The sequence below is a fragment of the Alosa pseudoharengus genome, unplaced genomic scaffold (assembly GCF_046254945.1).
Source record: "Alosa pseudoharengus isolate Yale_2024_CS ecotype anadromous, Long Island Sound unplaced genomic scaffold, YU_APseudo_1.1 YU_APseudo_1.1_scf_8, whole genome shotgun sequence".
Lineage (NCBI taxonomy): Eukaryota > Metazoa > Chordata > Actinopteri > Clupeiformes > Clupeidae > Alosa > Alosa pseudoharengus.
This window is the reverse complement of record NW_027468870.1, coordinates 16,785,508-16,805,217: the sequence shown is the minus strand read 5'-3', so window position 1 is coordinate 16,805,217 and position 19,710 is coordinate 16,785,508. Positions and strand designations below refer to the sequence as shown.

At 43.0% G+C, this 19,710-nt stretch overlaps 1 protein-coding gene across 1 annotated transcript; it reads left to right on the top strand.

Annotated features, from left to right (window-relative positions):
• The first annotated feature begins 972 nt into the window (after positions 1–972).
• msna (moesin a) lies at positions 973–18,980 on the top strand. Its single transcript, XM_076275018.1, has 14 exons — positions 973–1,238; positions 9,109–9,192; positions 11,137–11,232; positions 11,790–11,912; positions 12,338–12,489; positions 12,756–12,839; positions 13,757–13,903; positions 14,314–14,410; positions 14,647–14,810; positions 15,220–15,350; positions 15,813–15,973; positions 16,898–16,990; positions 18,011–18,241; positions 18,613–18,980. The coding sequence occupies exons 1-14, from the start codon at positions 1,227–1,229 to the stop codon at positions 18,775–18,777; spliced, it is 1,740 nt and encodes a 579-aa protein (XP_076131133.1). The 5' UTR covers positions 973–1,226; the 3' UTR covers positions 18,778–18,980.
• The last annotated feature ends 730 nt before the right edge of the window (positions 18,981–19,710 follow it).

Below are 19,710 nucleotides of genomic sequence, written 5' to 3'. Positions count from 1 at the left end.
TGGTGGTTTTGAATTAGTTTGAAATCAAAGCATGATTACTTATTTCAGAATCAAAGTTTCACTCTAGCAGTATCCTACAAAATATACAAAATATATCATATTCAGCGGCAACAGAGGCATAGGCAATATAGCCTAATATACAATTAGGCTACAGCAAATACAGTTGAGCAACACATTCAATTGATCGTAACATGTAGGCCACAATTTTATAGACGTTAAACTTTACAGTTTATAGACAGTTCCCCCCAGACGCACATTCATTCATTCGTTCATTCATCATGCATTCATTCACCCATCCATCCATCCATCCATTCATTCAACCGTTATTCTCTATTCTATTATAAGTTCACTGAGGGTATACTCATTCTCATGCTGAGAAGACACATATAAGATCACATTCTTTTTATGATTTGTTTAATATAATAGGCCTAAAACATTCTCAACTGGATGTATTTGTATCATTTGCTATACATTGATGATCAGGTCTGTTGTATAGGCTAATGACAAGTCAAACCTTATGAACTAAATAAAGAACTATATACTATAAGATTGATATCCTTGCCCTGTATGTTCCTATAGGCTACAGTTATAGGTCTAGGGCCCCTAAGTCTGTATGTCCCAGAATACTATGATTCCTATAATATATATAGCCTAATATTCCTTTTATGATTACTATCATATTTGTCCCAACATATTTGTATACTAGGCTATTAGGCCTACGGGAAAGTTCAGCCTTACTTTAGATATTTTTGAATTGAATATGTCCAAGTCATCTGCATTTCTCAGAATAGGCTATTACGTCAGGCCTAGAATTGTGTGGGATATCCCCTCTACACGTCCATCCAGACGAATTCGGGACGGGCCGCTCACGTTCTATCTGAGTTTGACAAAGGCATAACGGACCATTGACAATACAGGCGGAGTCTGCGGGATACCCGCTCTACTATGTTTCCATCGGCCTGGGTGTGGTTTTCAAACTCAGTTCCGTTAGCAGGAAATCAAGCTCTGGGCTAGCGTTACCACTTCGGCGTGAAACAAAGCATAGCAAAACTCGTAATTTTGGACTAGATCGTTCTGGGGAGGGTTTAAGTTCCCACTTTTGGGTGGTGATAGCCAACGTTTTACGTTTCTAGTCATCCGATGGGAAAAAGTTTCTATTTTTGTTGACTCCATTGTATCATTTTAGTTGCTGACATCAGTGAGCAGAATCAGAAAAGACTGACAAAATGCCGAAGACGGTAAGTTTAAAGATATATTCTGGAAAACTGATGGTTTGATGGCTCTATTTGTTTAACCAGCATTTTATTGTTTGTCTCTAAAATTGTCGTATTTATGTGATTAAGCCGGGGGCACATGAAGCTTAGATATTTGATGCGCGAGGCAGACCGTCCTCCAAACTTTGATAAAAGTTCTGAAATAGGCCTAACAAGCCACAACATCATACTGAAAAACACTCTGATTTTGTAGGCCTATCATTTTACTGTAGCTAGCGTATTTTCTTATTGTTATCACGATAGCCTTCAAATTGTGTATTTATAAAGCTATATAGTTTATAGTAGTTGTTCTTTAATCCGTATTTAATGAGTTTTTGCTGTTGCCTTTTTCTTTGTGTTGCCTGTAACAATGTAGACTTTTCTTATTTCCGTTTTAGTCTGGGATAGTGCCTATAGCCTAATTCTTGTTTGGTGAGTCTAAAACCGTTACTCAGTGACAAGCTAAGCGGCTGTGAGATCCCCCTATCTCAAATGTGATTGGCTTATTATTGTTGAACGAGATGAGTCAAGGAGGCTACAGACTGTTCTTGCTTTGCGAATGGCGGACAATCTGGCTTTCATCAGAGCTACTCTGTCTTTCATCGTTTACTAATCTGGCATAACGAGGTTTAAATGTGCTTAATGAATTAGGCTTAACTTCTAGCTTTGCACTTGCTTAATGCAAGTGATACACCGGAAGGAATTAATTGCGCAGTACCAGAGACTTTTCCATTAGGCTAGGCTATAATTAGGCTACGTGATGGCTGAATTTGCAGTAGACTAGTGAAGATGGGTACGCGTGTGCGCGCGTACACGAACGCAGCCTACACATACCCATGCGCGTGCCCTGACATTTTGTCCTGTCCACTCCAAAAATGAAAATGTTCCATAGGAAATTCTCATTGCCCGGGGCAGATCAGTAGCACATGAGCTGTAGAGATCTGTGTAGTTTCGGTTTAGATAGCCTAGAATAAGTCAGCCACAATTTTCACTTACTTGGCAGAACAGGCCTAAACCATTTGAAATCTCTGCTTCATCTTTTATGTAACTTCCTCTGATGTTGATAAGATTTATGTCTGATCTAGTCAGCTGGTGAGTGTGCTGTTTGCTCAAGCAGGATTTGTCAAAGTTTTTTAGACACAGGAAGCAACAGGCCTGGCCTAGCCTAACCAGCTCAATTGTCTTCAGCCAATGTCACATTGTCAGAAGCTGAAGTTTTTATTTCACTCTGAAAAGCTATTTATGATTTTCCCCTGGGGGAAATGGCCTAAGCTATGTAACAGCGCAATAACTGTTTCATAAGCAACTGATGGACACAAAGCTGAAAGCAAGATAGTCATGAAATTTGATAGCTGCATTGAGCAAATGAAGCCAGCTGACAATAAATGCAGTAAGCTATGCTATTACTAATGATCCAGTTGATCTGAGCCCTGGCTAAAGCTCCAGATTGTAACCAACTCAGTAGTTGTTGTAGTAAAGAGTTCCTTATTCACTCTTTGTCTGTGCATATGTCGTAGATTTAGCAGAAAGTGTTCTTTTTTAGAAACACTCTTTTTATTCCTTCTTTCTTTCTCTCTCTCTCATCTCTTTCTCTCACTCACACGCTCTCTATCAATCTCTCTCTCTCTCTCACACACACACACACACACACACCAGCACGGAAATGAGTATATATGTCGCAAACCATATATAATTTAGAAGTTCAGTATAGCCTGGAATGCGACAAAAAATGTCTGTTACCGGTTTGACCTGTGCACACAAATAACTTTCTATTGAGCAGCTTTGTGTTTACAATACTGTCTGTGTAAAAGAGAGACAGACAGACTTAGTGTGCAGTACCCTCTAACAAAGTAGCCGGTCATAAGAACCACTCCTATTAAAGGTTCTAATTTTACAAGCAGATGTTCTAAGAACCTTTATTTGTTCACATTTAGAAACACTCATGTCCTGGCATGAAGACACATTAAAAGACACCAGGCAGTAAGTGGTATTGTAACTGTCATGTATGGGGTCACACATAGGGCTCAAGCAAAGAAAATGACTTGGTTCAGCTCCTGTTTGGTTGGTTGCCGCCATTTCTCAAGAATCTGTAATTTAGTGACTCAAGGTTTCTGAGTTGACGTCAGTTCCTCTCAGGCGCCATTTCCTGGCTCTGTGCTTGCCTGACGCTGCCTCTTAAAGCCTTATTTGGAGTTGCAGAGTCTCAGAGAGACTGCCGGCGCCCCTTCCTTTTACCAACGTTCTCTACCCACACTCCCCTACTGCTGCTTATCCGTCAGCCTTCTCTCTCTCTCCCACGCTGGGAGCCAAATCAAAAGGACCCCCACCACCGCCCCCCACCTCACTTTCTGTCGTTTACCACAGTCATCAAATAACTCCCTTTAACAAGGCCTTAAGCATCCATGCAGTTAAGCGGCTGATAAATTAGCTGCTTGATAGCCTGTGGTAAAATGAATCGTGTAGCCCCAGCCTTGATCCTCGGTTAGTCCCTGCAGTCATATTGCATTCAATGTGTTAAGCTGCGACAAATATATCATTAAGTCCTTTGCTGTAGAGTTTGAGGGGCAAATTTGGTCTGGAATTTCTCCTTGTCATCATGGTGGTGTAGATGTAACAGTCAGCACACAACTCTCCTTTAGCATGAGTCTTGCAAGTCAACAGGTTATGATTATATTACAAACATGATTAAGAGCAAGGGTAAATTATTTTTTGTAAGTTAGCTAGTGGGATGGGGGGGGGGGGGGGGATTAGGTGAGGTAAAGTCGCCAGAGGCTCAGACACAGCAGACTTTAGCTGTTTGTAATAAACTTCAGCCAGAGGTGGTACCAGGCGAGAAGGAGAAAGCATTCCACTGTTAGCAACAGGTTTTTTTGTTAAATGGAGGACGACTACCTCATCAACCTAAAATGCATCTTCCCACCTGTAGACTGAGAAGCTGTGAGTCATCCCTTCTCCTTTTGTCTTTGTATTTCTCGCTGTCCCTCTGTCTTAGAGTTTGAAAATAATGCATGCGTAGATGTATGCCGTTGAATGTTAGCATACCTTGAACTTTTGTTCATGTTCTTTGGTTTCAGATTTAGTGTCTGCTTTCACTGCCATGTATCTGGTGTGTTAGCTACCACTGTGATTTTAATTGCTGATGTTAACATTCTGGTCACCACATCAAGAAATAAGTGGAACTGAATGTTGCTGTGCATCTGAATGCATCTAAAATATTTGATTTACACAATAATGTTTCTTCACTGTGGTCACAATAGGTAATATAGAGAAGGATATCTGGATATCCTTTTTTGCCAAACTTTACACCATAATCATCATATACCTCGAACAATTTTAGGCACAGTAGCATAGAATATACATGCCTTATACATGGACTGTGACAAGAGTTAGTGGACAACATTTATGAACAATATATTGTGTGTGTACTTTTTTTTTCTTTTAGTGCCTTAGGGTCAAGTGATTTTCACTAATCCTTATTGCTGAAAAAACAAAGAATTTGTATGATGGCCGCCGTGTTCAGCACTATTGAAAAACAGTTTTTCCAGACAATTTATACTGTCAAAATACGAAAGGAATCAAACAGAAAAAGAAACAAGACACATTTAGCCAAAAGTGATCAATCCAACCTTGCTACTGTACTGTATTTATATCCTCCAAACCCATGGCATTCACTAGATGGTTTCATTAGTCTATCAGGTGCTCTGAGTTGCTTCTTCTTGAGGTGTTTGGCCACACATACTTTATTATTTAGAACATGTGCTCAGTGGAAAAACAGGGAATATTTTAAGCGGCTGATTGGACCAAGCACTTAAGATGTGGAGAGGTCTATTTTGAGTGCGGTGAAGAGGTTGTGTCTGGGATAGGAAGAGCAGGCCCAGGTGCAGATCGGAGCGATGAGAACTCATTTCTCTGTAATAGCAAGTAAATTCACTGCCACTAAGAGTAGATTGACATGGTATCTGAAAAGAGAAGGGAAATTAAATTGTAATTATGATTTTAATTATTTTGCTTGTGCTCATAAGATTAGATGTTTCTCTACTCCAGTTTACTTGAGCAAAATGATGCATTTGCCTTACAATGAAAGCACATCTGTGCCTGTTTTTGAGTCAGACACAGAGAGACCAGCAGGCACATAAGAGCATTGTAACTGAAATGTATGACAGGAACTGTAATCTGGGTCAGTGTATACTTGACGTGCTCTCAGGAGTGGTGTGGTTTGAATGGCAGATATCAAATGTTTGGTGGTTTCCAGCAGTCAGCTTGAAACTGTCACCACTCTCAAGAATGTGATAGATCACATAGGCAACATTGTTAAGCTCTGGCAGTTGGGCAAGCACATATGCAGTTAGCTAGTATGGAACCGTCTTGTGACATAATTTGTATTTAAAACGTGCTGGATCTATATGAGAAATATGAGCAAAGTGATTCATTAAGAACAAATGTTAATGCTCACATGAGCCAAACAGCTGCCAAACACATGTAATGTCTGGGCTTACTGTGTTAAGCACAGTGTAAAAGCCAAGTATGTGCTTCTGCTTCCCTCAGAGGCAGTGTCCCAAACAGGGTGGTCCCTCTGGTGCTTACGTACGCACTAAAGTACACATATGACATGTTCAAATTTCGTGTCCAAAATATCGCGTTTATCAAGATGGTAGTCACCCCCAGGGCACACCCACGGGGACCTTTAGGGAGTTTTACCGTAACGGTGCGCATAAAAGCGATATTTAAAAAAAAATCCTGGTGGGTTTAAGAGCTGTTCATGGCCAGGTTTAAGGAAGGAAGGTGAGGTTTGGTGATGAAGAAGTCTTCATGGAAAAAGCCCCTGTCATCTCCGGGAGGCCCTGGAGAAGCAGCAGTCGAGGGCTGAGCAATTGTTCCTAAAATAGAAACGGCAAAACACACAGCGTTCTGCGCTTGAGGGACACACCCTTACACGGCAGAACTGTGCATTCTTGGTTCCTTTTTCACGTCGCCATGAACTATTTTTACCCCAAGAAGTCACTTCATGCACAAGCTCTCTTGACGGGTTGCCAAAGGGCCAAGCGAAGCTGATGAATGCTACGGGCGTGAATGGGGATCTGTTGGAAAAGGCCACAGAGAAGGGGAGTGGGAGAGAAGGGATGTGACAATATGGAAAAAGTATCAGGGCTTAACAGAGAGCTAGAGCAGCTTCACTGGCTGGCTCGACGCAGACGAGAAGTGATTGTTTCTAGGGAATGCCGTAATGGTGTGGCCTGTCCAAAAATCTGATGCAAGCCTGTCGAAATAGCGATGGGCAGGACGGCCAGGGCCCATTATGAATCACTTACTGGCCTGGAGTGGATCCCAGGAAGTCTGTTACATATTAGGAAGTTTTAGTGTAGATCCTTGCTGATGTGTCGTGTAAACGGTGTCAATTTGTTTCAAATGCAGGAAACGTGTATATATATATATATATATATATATATATATATATATATATATATATAGATATATAGATATATAGATATAGATATAAAAAAAAATATATATATATATCGATATATAGATAGATTACTCTTTTTTTTCTAGTCAGTCTCCTGTCTTCAGTCTCTTCTCTCTTGACAATAATATAAGAGTATTATAAGAAGCTTACAGCACACCCATGATATGCATACAGCTGTCTATCTCCATGGTAACGACAGGTGAATGGTGACCTTGGTCAGGCCCAGTGAGAATCCAAATGAGAGGGATGAGATAAAAAGAAAAGTTAAATCTGACTGGGGCATAGGAACGGTGAGCACCAGGCTGGAGAAGGCTAAGAGGTGAGAAATGAGGGAGTTATCAGAAAGAGGGGAGGGTGGAGGAGGATAAAGAGAAAAGGGGAAACAGGGAGAGAGAGAGTGGGAGAGAGAGAGGCCCTGCTTACACAAAGGGGAAAGAACGCGGGCGCTAATCAGCATCACAGCTGGTGAATAAAGCAGTGCATTGTGGTTCCAACAGGAGGGGGGGCCTCTGCCCGGCTCAGCTATTTACTGCCCCCTCCTCACACACACACACACACACACACACAAACACACACACACACACACAGAGCCAGCCAGCCAGCCAGCCACAGGCACACAACACACACTCATACAAAATGGAGAATGCAGAATGCTCAGATATAACAACAGGCAAATATACAATGTGGATACACAATGTTTACATAGATTGTAGACTTAAATTGTATATGTACACCAAAAAAATTACACACTCAAGTTCTTTGGTGTTAAAGAGGAATTAGCGATTAAATGTTGGCGCCCCACCATGCATTGCAGGAGTGAGTTTGAATTGTGTTAAAACTATAGGCTGCTGATCTAAAATGGCTTCTTGTGTGCTCTGATAGGACAGTGATGCATGGCTTACAGGATGTTAACTCAACAAGGGCAGCCTGACTAAGTTGAGAGGATGTGGCAACTTCCTGTAGTAAGAGAGAGAGAGAGAGAGAGAGAGAGTGAGCAAAAGACAGCACAGGAACTCTGAAGAATAGGGAAACATACAATAGTCACAAACAGATTTAGCCTCACAGTCTGTCAGGGTTGACAGCAGTGAAATTCTTTGTAGTGGCATTTAATCCTTAACAAATTTTGTTTTTTTATTTGTTTGTCCTCCCAACCACCCCACAATGTCCCTATCTTTCTCTGTCCTCTCTCTAACACAAACATACTAGCACAGTGCTAGTGTGGTCGCTCTGTCCACTTTCTCATTGTGTTTCCTTCAATTGTTATCTCTTAACCAAAGTTCCACAGCATAATCAATCATACTCCCGTTGTGGATGAGTGTGCCAGGCTCTCTAAACCTCCCTCTCCTTCTACACTTCCTTTGAAATCCATTTAACCCTGTGAGTTTGTTACCACCATAAGATTTATCTTTGAACTGCAAAATCACTAAATCATGATTAATGCATTATCATACCGGATACGTAATCATCCCACCTCTTATAACTCTTACCTCAGATGCTTTAAACACCATGTCCTATTCTCCACACCTGACTATCATATGCATTTGTCATGTGTACAGACCTTACTGTCCGTATTGACCCTAGGCAGATGGGTCAGGCCCTTGAGTCGTGGATCTGCTCGAGATTTCTTCCTATATGTATCTCCAATTCTAGGGAGTTTTTCCTCGCCCCTGTTACCCATGGGCCTTCTTTCTTTCTTTCTTTCTTTCTTTCTTTCTTTCTTTTCTTCCTCTTTTCCTTCTCTGATTGCCTACATTCTGTGAAGCGCCATGATACATGTGTAATGTTTTGGCGCTCTATAAGCACAATAAATTGAAATTGAAATTGAAATTGAAAATGCACAAACATTGCACACGGATATATGATAGACTGTGGGGGGATATGGTAAGCTGAATTTGTAGCCAAGGTGACCAAAAGTCATTTAGGTAAAATTTCTAAGGGTCAACGGACACAGGACCTGTGGGGTCCGACACTCCTGGACTGGAAACAACAGCCTCAGCAGCATGCTTAATCTCTATGGCAACTCAATCCTAGCAACAAGCCTAAAACATCAAACTAGTCAGAGGCACACTGTAGCAATTCTCAGACCTAAGCAAAGTTCAGAATAGAGAGTTTTTTTCTCCTCTTTTATGTTTTTGGGATATCTCCGCAACATATTTAGACAGCTGTAAATAAGGTTTGTGACCTACCAGTAGGCCTACAGCTAAACAAGGAATCAGCTTGATCACTGTTGTCATGTCAACAAGCATGAATTTATCCCATGCTTTCCGTCTTCCAATCTCAGTGGGAATCAGAGAAGAAAAAAACAACAACAAAAAGGAATAGTGTCGCAAAGCTCCTAGTGTTTGTTTGCGGTTTCAGTGTCTTACGTGTCCCCTTGCTCTTTTCCAACAGATCAGCGTGCGTGTGACCACAATGGATGCGGAGCTGGAGTTCGCCATCCAGCCAAACACCACAGGCAAACAGCTCTTTGATCAGGTGCGTTTCAACTCCATCTTTAAACACATTCACAACAGGCCTTCAATCGTATGGTCCACTATTATTACACTATTGTTATCGTTGAGGTGTGTGTGTGTGTGTGTGTGTGTACTTGTTCTACACACAACTGATAGCATGCTGTTACTGTGTTATTACTGTAGTTGTCTCTGTGTGCGTCTGTGCATGCATGACTCATGTACACCCACTTGTGATCACATGCAGTCACAGATTGCAGTGGTACATCTAGCATTTACTCCTAGATGTAATGCTATGCTCACCGTTTCATACACTGGAACAGGCAATTTCCCCTTAAAACTACCATCACAGAACAGCGGAAGTCACGCTGTTACATTTAACTTTTAGGAGTCTGTCTGTTATGGTTGCTAGCAGATCAGTGAGTAAGGAAGACCATTAGGGCAGTGTTTTTCAACCACTGTGCCGGGGCACACTAGTGTGCCGTGAGAGATCATCAGGTGTGCCGCAGAAAATTACCCAAGTGTCACTCACTGGTCCAGAAAAGCAACTGTTCATCAAAGAATTTATAACCACATGCTCTCATTGATTGTATGATTGCACTATTTGTGGTATGCAGGCATTGTACAACGGGGGCCCCATATCCAGTATTCACAGAATCATCACATATCCAGTTCATAACAACAATTATTATAGTCACCTACAAATGAAACAGAGGGCGCTTGTTTTATTGAGCAGGTCTTGCATAGAAGCCATAATATGATTGAAATGTTAGGTTATGGTATGTTTATTTTTTCTGCACACAGGATGTTAGTGTGCTGTGAGACATTTTAAGTGTCAAAAGTGTGCCGTGGCACAAAAAAGGTTGAAAAACACTGCATTAGGGAACATTCAATTAGTGTCAGTGATAGGTGATGGAGGTATGATGGCTGGTGTCATGCAAGTTTTCTTGAAACACTGAATTCTAGCATTCACTTGAAACTGAAATCTTACAACTGACTCTGGGGAGACTTTCTTGGCAAGTCCCAAACAGAGGTAGTCAATCCACTCAGAGAGGAATAAGCTATGGGGGCATTCTGATTAATTGCTATGCTAATCAAAATCGCATAGGGATTTTTAGGACTTAAAGCGTGTAGTGAATAAATTTATCTTGAGCTTTGGAAACCATAGCCACTGCTGAGAGGAAATGCATAATGATTAGGTTAGCACTGAGGAACTTGGACCATCCCTCACACATACTGTTAAATTGAATTTCGAATGTACGTGATGAAAGGGAGACCCAAGGGCGTGCTCTGGCTGATGAAGAGGCCAGAGGAGAAGTGTGTGTGTGTGTGTGTGTGTGTGTGTGTGTCAGAGTGTGTTTGAGTGTGACTGTGTTTATGTGTTGGTTTTATGTGTTATAATCATTTTCAGTTATTATCAGTTGTAATCAGACAGTTTATAAATGTGTGATTTCCTGCTGTATGTATGTTCTTCTAACTTCTTCTAACTTGTGTAACTTCACATAAGAACATGTCTGCTCGTGTCTGTTCAAATCTGTTTCAAGTGTGTCAAGCTGCCATGACAAAATGAAAAGAGACAAGTGTTACCACAATCCTAATTGTCTGTTTTGGAATACACTTTTCAACACATCACTTAGCTTCTTTGGGAGATCTAATTGTTGTCAACAATATAACAATAATTTCACAATGTCATTGCAATTGAATGTTTTAATGATAGCCTATTCACTCTTGTTTATCTCGCACATCCCAGTCTCCCCAATCAAAATGCTACTCATTGTTCTTGACATAATTGAATTGCATTGGCTTGACTGTCAGTTTTCAAGCTGGGCTAGTGCTGAAGTGCAGCTAGTTCTATTCCTTTCATGCTGTACTAGCATGTAGATGTAATATGTTTGTATGCTATTGTATGGTCGTACATGCTTTCATGGTTGTTTATACCTGTTTTTTATGTGGTTTATACCTCTTTTAGGTGGTGAAGACAATTGGTCTGCGAGAGGTGTGGTTTTTTGGGCTCCAGTATCAGGACACCAAGGGCTTTTCAACCTGGCTGAAGCTCAACAAGAAGGTGAGTAAGCGCTCCCCTGAAACAGTTAAACGCGCACATGAGTCAGAGTTGTCATAGTTCATTTGGAGTGCAATACATCATTGGGAAATGTCTCTGATTAAAACTTAATATATTTTTGTCATGTCTTAACACAAGATGTTTTATTGCCATACTGCGGACATTCCAGTCTTGCGTCGAGGCGCATGTGTGAACCGTGTCTCATTATGAGTTACTGTCTTCCTTTGTTCTTCATTTTGCCATTTCATTAAATCTGGGTGTATACTCAACAGTTGTCAGATTCATCAAAACAGGCAATTATCTCGGAGACGACTAATACAGGCTGCAAATTACAATATCACTCTAGAACAAGAGGAAAGTAATGTAACGGGCATCAAGACAGAGGCCAAATGTCAACACTTAGTACCGTCACACCGGAAATGAACGTTCTAAAGAATATCTGGGTTCATTGAATTCAACATAGAATTTTAGAACCTTCAATTGTTGCGGAACTTAAGACGTTCAAAAACCTACATCTTTAAGGGTTAACATTGTTTTATCATCTGACCCTAAACCTCTAGGTCACGGCCCAGGACGTGAGGAAGGAGAGCCCGCTGCTGTTCAAATTTCGGGCAAAGTTCTACCCCGAGGATGTCTCTGAAGAGCTTATCCAGGAGGCCACCCAAAGACTCTTCTTTTTGCAGGTGGGTCTCAGTCTCCAATTATGTGTTAGGTTGATCAGTGTTGTTTCAAAGCTGTGGTGTGTCAATTTAATTGTAGTCTGTTTACTGTAGAAAGATCCTTATTTTTTTTAACCAAGTTTTAGTATTTTTTTGGAAATTGGAAGAAAGGTTAATGTAAATATTTACTTTTTATAGACCATGGCATTTTGAGTCTTCATGTTTGGGGTGTGATTGGTTGTCGTACGTGTATATTTTGGAGGTGTGGCTGGCCATTTTTGTGCTGAGGGTGTCTCTTATTTCCTGGGTGGAACGCTGTTGGGATGGGGTTGGCGGAGGTCGTGCAAAGGCTGCAGCTACAGCTGAGGCTGCTGTTGTGAAACAGTTGGGGTTGAGTTTGTGTCGAACTGATAAGGCTGCAAACCACAAACCCCCCCCCCCCCCCCCAGGTCAAAGAGGCCATCCTGAACGATGACATCTACTGCCCACCAGAAACAGCTGTTCTGCTGGCCTCGTACGCTGTGCAGGCCAAATACGCCGACTACAACAAAGACTCCCACAACCCAGGATATCTGTCTGGCGACAAACTGCTCCCACAGAGGTATACCTGTGCACAGACACATTTATTTGGGGATTAATAATTGACAGTCAGCGTGTAGGAATATATAAATTTACCTTTGGTGTTATATGAAACACCCATGCATATAGTTCATGTATCTTACTTGCTATCACCACACATCATTCTCAGACAGTTATCAGATTCAGGCTATTTTTTGTCAGGCATATCAGTTCATGTGTAACTGCAGTAAGGGAATGGTACGGTGGCCCTGAAGTGCCAAACACACTAATGGTACATTATCTTTGCAGGGTGCTGGAGCAGCACAAGCTGAACAAGGAACAGTGGGAGGAGAGGATTCAGGTCTGGCATGAAGAACACAAGGGCATGCTCAGGTAACACACACACTCTCACACACACACACTGTCTCTCACACACGCACACACACACACACACTAGAGCAGCACGCCCTTGAATCTTCCTTTCATCACTTCCACTCGATTACTCACACACTGGTGTACGCTTATAGACATGCAAACACACCCATACACACACTGATGTACATTTGCAGCATGCACACACCCCCCTCACACACCAGCGCTCTATTACAGACATGCAATCTCTTTCACTGTCCCTCCCTCTCTCTCTCTCTCTCTCTCTTCAGATTAGATTAGATTAGATTAGAGGTCTTTATTGTCCACTACTGTGGAAATTCATCTTTGGCCCCACAAACATGTAACACACACAAGCAAGACTACACAACAGGTACAACATAAAGCAGACACAAACAAAGACTACACAGCAGGTACAACAACAACAACATAATGCAAACACACAGGCGTTCTCTCTCTCTCACACACACACACACACACACACACACACACACACTCTGATATTGTGTTAGGGTCAGAGTTTTTACATCTGATCACACTCTCAAGCTCTCTCACTCAATTCTCCATGGCTCTCGCCGCAACCACAGCATTTGCAGACTCCCCCGTACTATCTGGCCGGGTGTCATGCCTCTATTGTCAGCGCAACTCTCCCCAGTGGCTGAGCCAGTCCAGAGCTAGCCCCCACTGAACGTTTGATAAAGCACTGTTGTTTTTCTTGAGTGTTTTGACTCTGGCACCCATTACCCCTCCCCCCAATTGCCCCCTACTGAGAGTGGTTTAACTGCCCGGGGGCCAAGCAGTGACTTCAGCACCCTGGCAGTGGGCTGCAGTGGTGGTGGTGGTGGAGTAGTGAAAGTCTTGCGAGTGCTTTGAGTCTGATGTTAAGTGGTGAGGATCGCTCCGTGTTTTGTGTCACCCAGAGAGGATGCCATGATGGAGTATCTGAAGATCGCCCAGGATCTGGAGATGTACGGCGTGAACTACTTCAACATCAAGAACAAGAAGGGCTCGGAGCTGTGGCTGGGAGTGGACGCCCTCGGTCTGAACATTTACGAGCAGAACGACAAGTGAGCCCATTCAACACTCCACCACACCCCTTTTTAAATCCCCCTTCGAGCTTTAACTGTTTGGTTTGACATTCCAAAAACATTTTTATCTGTTCATTCATTCATTCACCTTCTTCTTAACCAGAAACGTTTACCTTTTACCATTACATTATATAGGATTTTCCTGTAGGTGAGCAAAACACTAACATTTTATATTCATAGGGGGCACTTTTAATAACATCTGGATTACTCCATTTTAGGTTATCACAATAAAAGTAAAACTCTCCACTCTGATGTCAAGTTGAATCAGTAGTTCTTTCCCACTATCCCCTTCCGGTCTCCCCCCACTGGTCCCTCATGACTGACCAGTGCAGTCACGTACGGCAAGGGAAGTGCTTGACCCCTATGTGTTTGTGTTTCCCTCTCTGCAGGATGACGCCCAAAATCGGATTCCCATGGAGTGAGATCAGGAACATTTCCTTCAACGACAAGAAGTTTGTCATCAAACCCATTGACAAGAAAGCGCCGGTATGTGCAACTGTTCCCAAGGCAACCACAGTCTGTTTACATTCTATCACATGCTGCTGATAACTTGTCTGTGTGTGTATATTGGTATATACTATATACATGATTTTGTCCTTCCTGTCTGTGTGTGTATATTGGTATATACTATATACATGATTTTGTCCTTCCTGTCTGTGTGTGTATATTGGTATATACTATATACATGATTTTGTCCTTCCTGTCTGTGTGTGTGTGTGCAGGACTTTGTTTTTTATGCGCCACGTCTGCGTATCAACAAGCGCATCCTGGCTCTGTGTATGGGCAACCATGAGCTGTACATGCGCAGACGCAAACCCGACACCATCGAAGTGCAGCAGATGAAGGCCCAGGCAAGAGAGGAGAAGAATCACAAGAAGATGGAAAGGTGTGTGTGTGTGTGTGTGCGTGCGTGTCTGTTTGTCTCTTTGTTACTGTGTTTTTACATAAGTGCATAATAGGCAGCCATATAGACATATAGGTAGCCATGGTGTGCAATACTGTGCATATGCTTGTGTATGGGGCAGATCATTTTAGTATGCGTATGTGTACCTGGCTATGTAAATGTGTCTGGCGTGTGTGTGTACCAGTCGGGTGTTCTAAGTTGGATGTGTGTATCACTTTAGTATTCATAGCCTAGCCAGTAGAATAGCCAAAGGCGTGTCTGTGTGTCTGTTTGTGGTGAACCATTGTCCTGTGTTAGAGGACTTTACAATGCCTGGAAGCACTCATCCCTGCTCCTTTAAACCTGGCACTATCTCCCCACCCTACCTCCTCCACCTCCTCCACCTCCACAGGGCATTACTGGAGAATGAGAAGAAGAAGAGAGAGCAGGCGGAGAAGGAGAAGGAGAAGATTGAGAAGGAGAAGGAGGAGCTGATGGAGAAACTGAAGCAGATCGAAGAGCAGACGAAGAGAGCTCAGCAAGGTGCAAATGGACAGCCACTCATTCACCGTTTGATTAGTTCCACACAGTGCAAGAGTGCACTTGGAGAAGTCTATGCATAACTGAGTTTTTGTGTGTGTGCGTGCGTGTGTGTGTGTGTGTGTGTGTGTATGTGCGTGTGTGTGCGTGTGTGCGTGTGCGTGCGTGCGTGTGTGTGTGCATCTGTGTCTGTGTGTGTGTGTGCGTGTGTGTGTGTGTCTGTGTGTGTGTGTGTGTGTGCGTGTGTGTGCGTCTGTGTGTGTGTGTGTGTGTGTGTGTGTGTGTGTGTATGTGCGTGTGTGTGCGTGTGTGTGTGTGTATGTGCGTGTGTGTGTGTGTGTGTGCGTCTGTGTGTGTGTGTGCGTGTGGGTGCGTGTGTGTGCGTCTGTGTGTGTGTGTGTGTGTCTGTGTGTGTGTGTGTGTGTGTGTGTGTGTGTGTGTGTGTGTGTGTGTGTGCACGTGCAGAGCTGGAGGAGCAGACCAGGCGGGCGCTGGAGCTGGAGCAGGAGCGTAAGCGCGCCCAGGAGGAGGCCGAGCGTCTGGAGAAGGACAAGCGGGCGGCCGAGGAGGCCAGGACAACGCTGCTGCAGCAGGCCGAGAACCAGATGAAGAACCAGGAGCACCTGGTGAGTCACACACACACACACTGTAAGACAGTGTAACACTCACACACTCATGCCAAAACCATGCCTACACACATAGAGCCACCTATACACACAGAGGCACAAAAAACACATAGACACTACACTACACACACACTCACACACACACACACACGCACAGACATTTGCCACCAAAGAAATAAACCAACAAGGTCTAGTTACTGTAACAGACCCTCATTTACTGCATTTTTTACTGCAAAGCCTGACTTCTGCAATTATATACAAACCATATCTCCACTTTTTCAAAGGATGAAATAGTCATAATTAAAACATTCATTTTATATGTTTCAGGAATTCTTGCTAAGTAATAGAACCATTTGTAATTTACACAGCAGCCCACATTTAGAAAGAATTGAAGATTCAGGTTGTTTTCTTGGGTACATGGCATCTTTACAGAAAGCCCTTTAAAGTTGGGTTCTTAAATTCTGTCTGACACTAAAATTGGTTGTCATCGTAGGTCCCTAAAAGGTAAAGAATGTAAGATGCTGGACGGGTTACCAGACCCGAAAAAAGTCACTTTCTGTGTTCACAGGGCTTAAAGTCCAGCAGAAAAGGACACATGTATTCTTATCTCATGAAGTCTGGGGAACGCTTTGGGTAGCTGAAACATCGTTGAAACCAAACGCACCATATACTGTAACTAGTCATGAGACAGCTACGGATTAATGTTGTGGCCGTTTTGCCATTTTATCAAGGAGAATATGCAAATACACAGAACTACTCCCTAAGCAGCACAAAAGGCGCAACTATTATTAGCGGGTACTGAATTAATTTGGACTGTTTTTGAGAACCCAGTGCTTTACTGCGGAAATAGGAACATTGTTGTCAGAGATATCTAATTTTATTGTTATTGTGTGTGTGTGTGTGTGTGTGTGTGTGTGTCTTTAGGCCACTGAGCTGGCAGAGCTCACCTCTAAGATCTCTTTGCTGGAGGACGCTAAGAAGAAGAAGGAGGATGAGGCCTCAGAATGGCAACAGAAGGTGGGCGCCCACACACCCACCCCCACCCCTACATATCCAATCACCTCACTGTTGCATTGGGCACCCACACACCCACCCCCACATACCCAATCACCTCACTACTGCAGTGGGCACCCACACACCCACCCCCACATACCCAATCATCTCACTGTTGCATTGGGCACCCACACACCCACCCACAGCGTTATATTACATTTTATAATGCAATTTTGTTAGGTGTTTGTTCTCATATACTAGGTATTTTCTATTGGGCTTTATCATATACTGGACGTTTTGTAAGGCCAAGAAGCAGTATGAGTCATCCCTTTGTTTTGCTTTCTCTTGGGTTGGCATAACAACGTTTGATAAGGCTGGTATCCAGACAGTCTATGCGGAGGCTGCTGGGTATATCAGCGAGACTCTCGCTGACAGACTGTGCGTGTCTGTGTACAGAGTGGAGCACATTTAGTCTACATTGGCAATGCCTCCCCAACCGCCATTAGTCTACCACTCTGAGATGGAGCGCTACCAGCACAGAGTGGAGCGGGGTGTAGAGCCAGGCACCAGGCAGCACCAGAAACCCTCCCCCTGCCCTCCCAACCACCCTCACACAGTCAAACATACACCCACTAACCTGACCCTGAGTGAGAACCGCTAGTTGCTTTTAAATTAGAGTCTCAAACAGTAGCCCCCCACCGCCTCAAAATAAATAAATAACACAAAACAACAATTTTGAGGTGTGCTCTACACCATGGAAGGTGTGAACATTTCTTCAATAGAAAAGACCTTCTGTTCTTTTTATTTTCCACTTCTGTAATCACACCTCGCTGGCTGTACTCAGTGATGTGGGAGGTTTGTGATAATTAGAACATCTAGTGTGAGGGAGCGTCCTGTCTCCATCACTTACGCCATATCAAAGATAGAAAGGTTACGAGGTTAAGATGCTTCCATGTCTGGCGGCACTACTACTACTACTACTGCTACACACTTTCCTGGCCATCATCAAGCTTCTGTTCCTCTGCTTGATGGCGCCCCCTGCAGGCCACCACGGTACAGGAGGACCTGGAGAAGACCAAAGAGGAGCTGAGGAACAAGGTGATGACGGCCCACATGCCAGAGGCCGTGCAGGCTGAGAATGAGCACGACGAGAACGACGAGGAGAACGCCGAGGCCAGTGCCGAGCTGACCAACGCCGCCAGCTACCATGACCGCAGCGAGGAGGATCGCATGACCGAGGCTGAGAAGAACGAAAGAGTGCAGAAGCACCTCCTGGTGAGAGGATGCCCCGCATCACACACACACACACACACACACTGTACAGCACATGGTCTAAATCACATTAAATTACCTATGCATATCATAATCATACTTAACACACACTTATACGCACACAGACACACACTCACACTAACCCAACCCAAAGTGTACCATAATCAATTCATATTTATGCTGAAAAGACAGACAACACCAACTCACACATGCACAATTATGTTCATGTACAATTCACATTCAATATATTATTCGATTATTGATTATTATATATGATTTATATATAGTATATAAGTGCAATTGTTTAGTCATTGAAATGTATGGTCCATAAGTGTTGAAGTGCAACACATGAACTGGTCTTTCTTCTCCCTCAGGCACTGAGCTCAGAGTTGGCCAATGCCCGTGATGAAACCAAGAAGACACAGAACGACATCCTCCACGCAGAGAACGTCAGAGCAGGACGTGACAAGTACAAGACCCTGAGGCAGATCCGCTCCGGCAACACCAAGCAGCGCATCGACGAGTTTGAGTGCATGTGATCGCCTCCCGGGGACTCCAGGGGGCGCACTTGCCTATTTACTCACCCTGACCCACACACCTGCGGACTGCAACTTTACCCTCAACTCAGCTCCCTTTACGTTTAGGACTGCATTTTAAATCACAACACATACAAACATCCTGCAAAGAAAGAAAAAGAGAGATGATCCGTGAATTCAGAAGAAGTGAATGTGATTTGATTTTTTTTTTTTTTAAAAAGAATATTCAACACCGCTTTTAAGATAAGGGAGACAACCTAGCTTGCTATTTTTTTGCCATTATGTTACATTCTAGCAAACGGTTCGGAAGTGAGGTGTGGGGAAGGGAAAAGGATTGCTTGTGAGCTTGGATTCCGCTGCAAGAGGGATGAAATCCAAATCTGATTTTTTTTATTCCTGCTCTGTTCAGTTGATTTGCATGAGGCGTACATTCCATTAACAGGGCTCGGAATATGCTACAAGATGGGACACTTGAAAAAAAAACAGTGTCATGAATATAAGTGCCAACTTTCATTCAAATGCCAAAAAAAAAACCTCTAGACGTGTGATTGATCGCTGAATATGCACAGGTGTGTCACTTGAGCAGAGAACCTTTTTTCTGACCGACTTGGTCTGTAGATTTGCACACAGACCTTGAAATAAAAGGGCAATAAAGCACGCTACTGAACATCTTACACCACTCCGGTTATTGCTGTGTCATCCTCTGCAAGCAGGTCAGTGTGTTTCTGAAAAGAACTCCTATTAAGGAAAACAAAGCAATCATCAAACTGTATTTTGATTCATTTTTTTTTTCTAGTTGTAATGTATTTTGAAGCTTTCAAAGATGAAGAACCATTTTGTGTGGTAATATACTATTTTTGAAAGCCCCTGCAGTATTATTATGTGAGATCCAACTGAATTTTTTTTCAACAACGGATCTGCAACATTCTCTACCTA